General features: G+C 37.8%; 1 protein-coding gene across 1 annotated transcript; it reads left to right on the top strand.

The window, feature by feature from the left end:
- Positions 1 to 1744: 1744 nt before the first annotated feature.
- On the top strand, positions 1745 to 7131 carry LOC140227696 (uncharacterized). The gene is made up of 4 exons (XM_072308110.1): positions 1745 to 1808; positions 4534 to 4596; positions 5349 to 5466; positions 5892 to 7131. The coding sequence occupies exons 1-4, from the start codon at positions 1745 to 1747 to the stop codon at positions 7129 to 7131; spliced, it is 1485 nt and encodes a 494-aa protein (XP_072164211.1).
- Positions 7132 to 7395: the final 264 nt, after the last annotated feature.

Genomic DNA, 7395 nt, shown 5'->3' with positions numbered 1-7395 from the left:
GTGAAAATTGTTCTGTTAGATAATGGCACGTCTAAACAATCCATTTGCAGCAACAGGGAATACTCTTCTTAGGTTTATCATTGTTTGTGTTGTGTCTCTTTTTTGATAAAGCGGGATGACTACTATAGGAATTGTTCAAGAACCGAAAAATCTTGGGATTTAGAAACATGGCCTGCCACAAGCAAAATCTAATGTCCTGCGATTGTGCATGATTCTGTACCGTAGGATGGTGTGCTCATTGTCCCCACGTAAAGGGTGTAATCCATCTTGTTTATGTATGTAAGCACCTGTTAGGATCTGGTGTTACTGAGAACCTCCAGATTAAAAGTCTTCCCATGTACACAGCAGTGTTTGGTGTAGTGGTACATGCACCACGTGTGTCATGCGGTTTTAGTATAGGTTTTCCAGGCCAATTTCGTTCTTGTCAGTGTTTGTAAGTCTTATTCTTTGTTGCTGCATTAAATTTAGCAAAATTTAGAGAAGCTGACATGTTAAATATTTCAATTTTATGATCTCTTCATTCAAAGTCATTTTGGAGCATTCAAATTACCTTTAACCTCATCCTAATTAACACTTTTTCAATTGAAATCCGTAAAACAAGCACCATTTCGTTATTCCTTCATTCAATTTAGAATGATACAGTCAAGTCATCACGTATATGCTGCGCTCGTTCATTCGAATTCATTTTTGGGTATCCAATTTAACATCTTTTGCAGTCTATTTAGCACACATGTTTATGCTTTGGTTCTTTCTTTATTTTTTTTTTCAACATAGTTATTGCTTTGTAAGCGTCATTACAGTTCATATTTTCGTATTCACTTTAGATATTTTGGCAACAGTTTTTTTTTTTTCAATGTTTTGAAAAATTGAGTCTCCCAGTCCGAAGATAGTGCATGTGGCCACAACTTATCTGGCCTTTGAGCGCTTTTTTCCGAGTGTGTCGGCCAGTTCTAGGAAGTCAAGGTTATGATCATCAAATGTTCCTTTGATCAGTGGTGATTCTTTCTCTGTCTTCTTGAGATATACGTCTGTATTTAACTTGTGCTGACATGACTGTAAGAAGATGACGTTAATCTGTAGTATTGGTACTTGTAAGCCTATAGTGACATATATGAAAGGAAAAGGGCCTTACACTGAGAACAACAAACTCCACTTATAAAGGGTCAAAATATGATATAACTCGACTGCTTAACAGCGTGTGGATGAAACAAAAAGCAACATATAAATACACATTCAAATGTTCTCACCTCTTCAAATAAGAAATAACATGACGTTGATTTGAATAAAAATGTTTGGAATTTAACTGCCGATTCGCGAAATTGATTGACTCAAATTACCTTTTCGGCAAGTGATGGCGAATTTGAATGAAGGTAGAGTACCAGCCAATTTGAATGCCCTTTTAACGAATTCGAAAGCCACATGTGCAAATTTCATTGATCGAAATGCTGAATTGAATGCACATATTGAAATCTTTAAAGACAGCCTGTGCGACAACGAGAGGTTTTGCTAAATTGAATGAACCTTCTATCAAATAGACTGACAGAAGTGCGCAATTTGCCGGGAAAAAGTATATGATCTATAGGAATTAAGAATTTGAGAGAAACAGAGGATATTGTATGTTCAGACAGTAAATTACTATCATGAAATACATTTCAATCAAGAAAGACATAATTATATCTTTATACATGTAAATATAACATGTAAATAATATTCACAATATCAATCCGTAGATTCTAAACGTGTAATGGATTGTTCACTGGCTACCACTGAGTGTCCTTCGGATGAGCTTGCCAGACTCAAGTGCCAAGGTGAGGTTGTATGTACACATGCATGGTGCGTAGGCATGTATTATGTGAGCGTGTGCATTAATACATAATGTAATACATGGGTGTGTATGTGTCTGTTTTACTGTCTGTCTGTCTGTAAAGCCATATAAGAACTATAGGTGCCTGACTCTCCCGTGTCCCTATGCTAGTGAAATTAAGCAGCGAAGAGCAAGAATGTTATCACAGTAGGCCTATACAACCCAACCCTGCATTTTGTATGCAGCAGCATATATCTGATTCATGACAGATGCATTGAGCCTTGTTCACACATATCTTCATACCAATACATGGTGCCTGGGTATGCTTTACTTTACTTAGGTTCATGTGTAATGATCATCGTTTTATTAAAGGGAAGCATTGTCCGTCTTTATTCTATTCATTAATCATATCAAAATTACCTATCAAGTGACACTGGGCCGTCTAATTGCTGCTTTTAGAAGTAAGTCTTATGTTGCATAACCATCATTATGTTTCATCGTAGTGCCTGGATTTCTCGGATGCTATCAGGGTGACTATCAGGTATTTCAGGCTCATCCTGAATATGAAGTTCATTCTTACGAAGAATGTGCGTCTACCTGTGCAAGACGCCTAATTCATTATGACACCGCTGCCATGCATCGGAGCATGTGTTCATGCTTTCAACAAATGGATTACAGCAGCTGTTCCTCAACCTGTTCTCACCGTTGGGAGTGTCCAAATGAGGAAGAAAATTTCCGCTACTTTTTTAACAGTAAGTAAAAGCAATAAAAGATTATGTGACAATATGTTATAGGTATTAAATGATTATACCTATTGCTTCTCTAACTCTCATTGTAACTGTCAGTATTACCGTCATTTTTATCTCTATTAGCAATCTACGATTATGTTTAATCATGTTGATAACCATTATACTTCCTCATTCAGACATTAATCACTAAAGAAATTCATATTGCTATAAAAACTTTTTTTTTTCTATTTTGTTTTTTTTTTTTTTGCAAAAATTGCCGCAGTTTTTACAGTCCCTGCCTATATCTTCCTAATCTTCAGTTCTGACGTAAACTGCAATAATTGCAGCAGCTATCATTTCAATCATTTTGTGGTTCTCGGGGGACTGATATATAGACAAAATGGTATGCGAAGTTTAAATAATATCAAAGGATGTGATATGTTACAAGCAAATAATACGATTCACACATTTCAACCAAATGAAACGTTCCAGTAGTGAATGCTTTATTGATGAAAAATCAATTTTCTTGAATGTATATGTATGTTCATAATACATGTGTGTGTAATATTCTTTTTTGCCAAACTGTGTTTTTGCTATTGACTGTTGTATTACGATGTTTGTTTGTTGGTAAATAAATTTCATTTCATATCATTTCATATACATATATATGTGTGTGTGTGTGTGTGTGTGTGCATGTATAAATATTTATATATACATATATACATGGTGTGTGTGTGTGTAACTTTCGAGACACTATGTCTGTTGATTTCCTGTTTCTTGAATAGTTTCTGTTGCGGTTTGTGATCACCCCAACCATGTACCTAATGGTGATTGGAGCTCCAATATCTCGAGGTTCGGGTCCATGATAACTCTCACCTGTAGAGAAGGTTACGTCATCGACGGAGGCGCCACACTTCAGTATGTTGGAAGACCCGGATGGTCAACTTACTTCACGGTTTGGAATGCGTCAGTGCCATCTTGTCAGGCTGCCGAGCAACAAACAGTCGGTTCGTCATATTCATTGATATGTTTAGAGCACATGTAGAATAATGTTATCATGAAGTAAGACCACTGATGTAACGCAAGAGTTATTCTATGTTTTCCATTGGTTAGCTTGGAACATGAAGACAGGAGGGGTACCAAACTGTTTTATGTTTTTTCTTTTCACATGTTGCATTCGTTGCTTAGATTTTAATTCTGAAATCGTCGATGATATGGTTTCAAGATCTGGCAACACGCCAGAATAACGAATTCAGGGATTATTAGACTGTATGGAGGAAATGCATCAAAGAATAGTCTTCACTCCCCCCCCCCCCAACACACACACACTTTTGCTTATACTACTTTATTTTCATCTAAGTCACCTTAAACAGAAATTTACAAAGATAATCATAAATACGAATTGGTCAATAGTAAAGACAGATCAGTCTTTCGTAAATATCAAGTAAGCTTAGTAAGCTGTAAAACTTATTGCATAGTTGTTATTGTTTTAATTTAAAACCTACAGAGTGTATAGGAAATTGTATTTACTTCTTCCATTTCTGTGCATATACACACGTTGTTTCCAGGCAATAAATGGCAAGATGTAAACATCAGCACAGCATCTACAGACAATACATCTAGTGAGTATTACAAAATGCAAGTTCAGCGTGTTGTATGTGTGTCTCTGTGTGTGTGTGTGTGTGTGTTAGTGTGCTGGAAATGCTGGAAAAGAGCACATTTGAATCTGGCTTGCCATGTGCTTTATCGTCATCAAACGGACAGTACACGATTTCTAGAATTGATTGCATTTTCATACAGGGCAACACTTTTTAATTTTTTGAAAAGACGGCAGTTTAGGTTAATCTGATCTTTTATTTTAATCATAGCATAATTTTTCTGAAGATTTTGGTACAAAGGGGTTTTAAAATTGTTCTTGTTTCGTTTTTTAGATTTTTTTTTTTGTGTGTGTGGCTGGTTCTTATAATATCAATGTCCTTCTGGTCTTCTTTTCTTAAACAGATGCCGGACAGAATATTCTAGAATTGACGACATCAACGAGGTCAAGCCCTACGTCTCCTTCAGGTGAGAAGTCTGATGCATATAGCGGATTATTTTGATAATAATTGCCGGATCCTATTCTTATGCGTGCAATGGAATCCAGGTAAAATAAAGAAAGATAATCAATTGCGTGAAAACAGACTCTTCATTATAAAGATACTAAAGATTATCATTTGTACTCCAAGAAGGTGCGTATACACTGGAACATACCACTGAAAATATGAGTAAATAGTATAGTCTATATAGTCAGTTTGAATTGATCATTTCATTTTGAGCGATCATTGCAATCATTGTATTAAGGAAAATCTGGATTGATTTTTCCCCTTTGATTTTTACATGTCAAAAAAAAAGAGGCGCTGAAACTTTAAAATGCACTCTTTGTACAGACATAGAAACAGGCGTGCATACTTTATGCTCGAATATGACACACACACACACATTAACAAAGGATTTTTTTTTCATATCCAGGCGTACACACACAAACACACATACACGCGGAAACGACCTTCCCATGAGATCCATGAAGCTTTAGGACCTACCAGTTGTGCTTTCATGGCGGCATTTCACAACTTGACATAAAAAAAAAAAAATCGTGCGGTAACATTCAAAAGGCTAAGCTATCTTCTTGGTCGTGTTGGTTGTTATAAAAATGATAACATGAACATGATAGACGTGAAGAAATGTGTTCGAATCTGGTCATATTTTATGGCTGCAGTCATTTTGTGAGCTCCTTCCTTACAGATGATGATGTTGTACCTTTACCCAATTTCTTTCAGTGACCGAGTTGCTACATCAGACGAAAATCATCATGTACAGCCTTGGGACCTCCTTGTGTGTCGCTCTTGCACTGCTTGCCATACTAGCCATAACGCGGTGCATGAATCAGCTAAAAGCGTGAGTTTTTTGATACACAAAAACTATAGGGTCAGATGAAAGGTTGTAAAATTCCTTTGAACTGCGAATCTCCTCATATACAAATAACTGTATATCATATGTATCACTATGGGTGTTGCTCGCAGTTGTGCAATTGTTCAATTGTGCAGTTGTTCAGAAAAGAGATGTTTGGCTCAATGGAAAAATAGATTTTTGGCTCAATGGAAATACTCATACATGCTCCAAAGGCACAGGGTGAATAAACACATAAAAGAATATTCTGTATTGAACAGAAGTTTTTTTTATATATAGATTGGAAAACTTTTACATTATACAATTGTTCGTTTTATGTTTCTCTACAAAAAGTTTGAATCGCACATTGCTAAACAAACTAGTAGTAATGGTCGGCATTAATCGATGAATGTCGTTCCCCTCCCTTCATACAGACGCAGGCAGTCAGAAACTGTAAACTCAATGGATGATCGCTCTAATGACGGACAAATACGCATGTACCCTGTTGGCACGTCAGGCCAGAACCCCAGCATGGCGGATAATGTTGATTCACTGAGTGATAGCAGTACCGCAGCTGGTGCGGTAGGTCACTCTTTCCGTTACATTCCGGACAACAGATTCGGAGACACCACATTTCATCAGGAAGACCAGTATCGTATCTATCAAAACGCTGCGGAGGTAGCCAAAGTGGGTTCTCAGACTGCAGACGAAAAGCAAATCTCCTCTTCTACACTTCCCATGCTGAGCGGCGTCCAATCCGCCGTCAGTACTTCACTGGCTTCTATACCTAGTTGCTCTGAATACCGTGGCCTACAGGAAACATCACTGAACCGATCAGCGGGCGGCTGTGAGGACGACGATTACCAGGATGTAGATGTTCGGAGAATCGACAGGGCGACGAATGGTGCAGTATCAAGATCTGCTGGAGCGCGCTTGTTTGATGACCGGTGTTACAATTCGCTGGACTTCGGTAAACGGTCTGACAAAGTATACCCTCGAAAATGTAATGCAAGCCCCTGCAGCACGCATGTTCATGAAGACAGATTTGTCGACACTTCTGAGCTAGAGAGGGCAATCGTAAATGAGTATGCAGAATTAAGCGACCCTAACGAACATGCCCACAATATCTCTGGCTGCACGGAGTACAATCGCATCCATTATGCACCCCTCGACGACAAAGCGCAAAGTTACAACCATGCACTCCATGGTTCCGGTTCCAGTTCAAAGAGAATCGTTTACTCTGATAGAGGAAACACTAATACGTCCTCTACTAGTATGGGTTTCTTACCAGCCGAACCTTCTGGAGACATTTTCTGCTATCAACTAGAACGCGAGGAACGGAGTAAAGTTGATACTAGGAACGAGCCGCAATTTCCTGAGGCTTTCGACTCCAATGAATACAGTGTGCTGAATCCTCAAAATGATGCCAACGGTGTCTCCCTTTCCATAATGACAGAAAGCGACTTCCATGACCGCCATGACACCGCAAACTTGGAACCTCAAATTTGTGAGGGATTGTATGCAAAAGTGGACAAAGCAGTAGGAGCGTCGTCAACAGCACCTCCACTTTGTGAGGAGTTGTATGCTACGGTGAACAAAACAAGAGGGACCTGCAGCGGTGACTCAAAACCAGCATGGCAAGAGGAACTGTACATGAATTTTAGTGACACATGACTTGAAGAATGGCATGCACATGTTGTGGTCGTATCTTGTATACGGATGGAATCCCAGAATTTGATTAATTTCATTTCATTTATGTTTGTTTGAAAAGATTTTATTTTCTGCATTTCATATTTTCTTTCAGAATAACAAAAATAACAAAGGCAGGTTCAATTACACAAATACAATTCTGAAAATTATTGACATATTACATAGTAAGTCATATTTTGTATGTAAAGACAAATGAAACGTTAAATAACATACAAAATGTTTATATGG

This window comes from Diadema setosum, chromosome 4 (assembly GCF_964275005.1).
Source record: "Diadema setosum chromosome 4, eeDiaSeto1, whole genome shotgun sequence".
Classification (NCBI taxonomy): Eukaryota; Metazoa; Echinodermata; class Echinoidea; order Diadematoida; family Diadematidae; genus Diadema; species Diadema setosum.
This window is presented reverse-complemented; position numbering and strand designations above follow the sequence as displayed.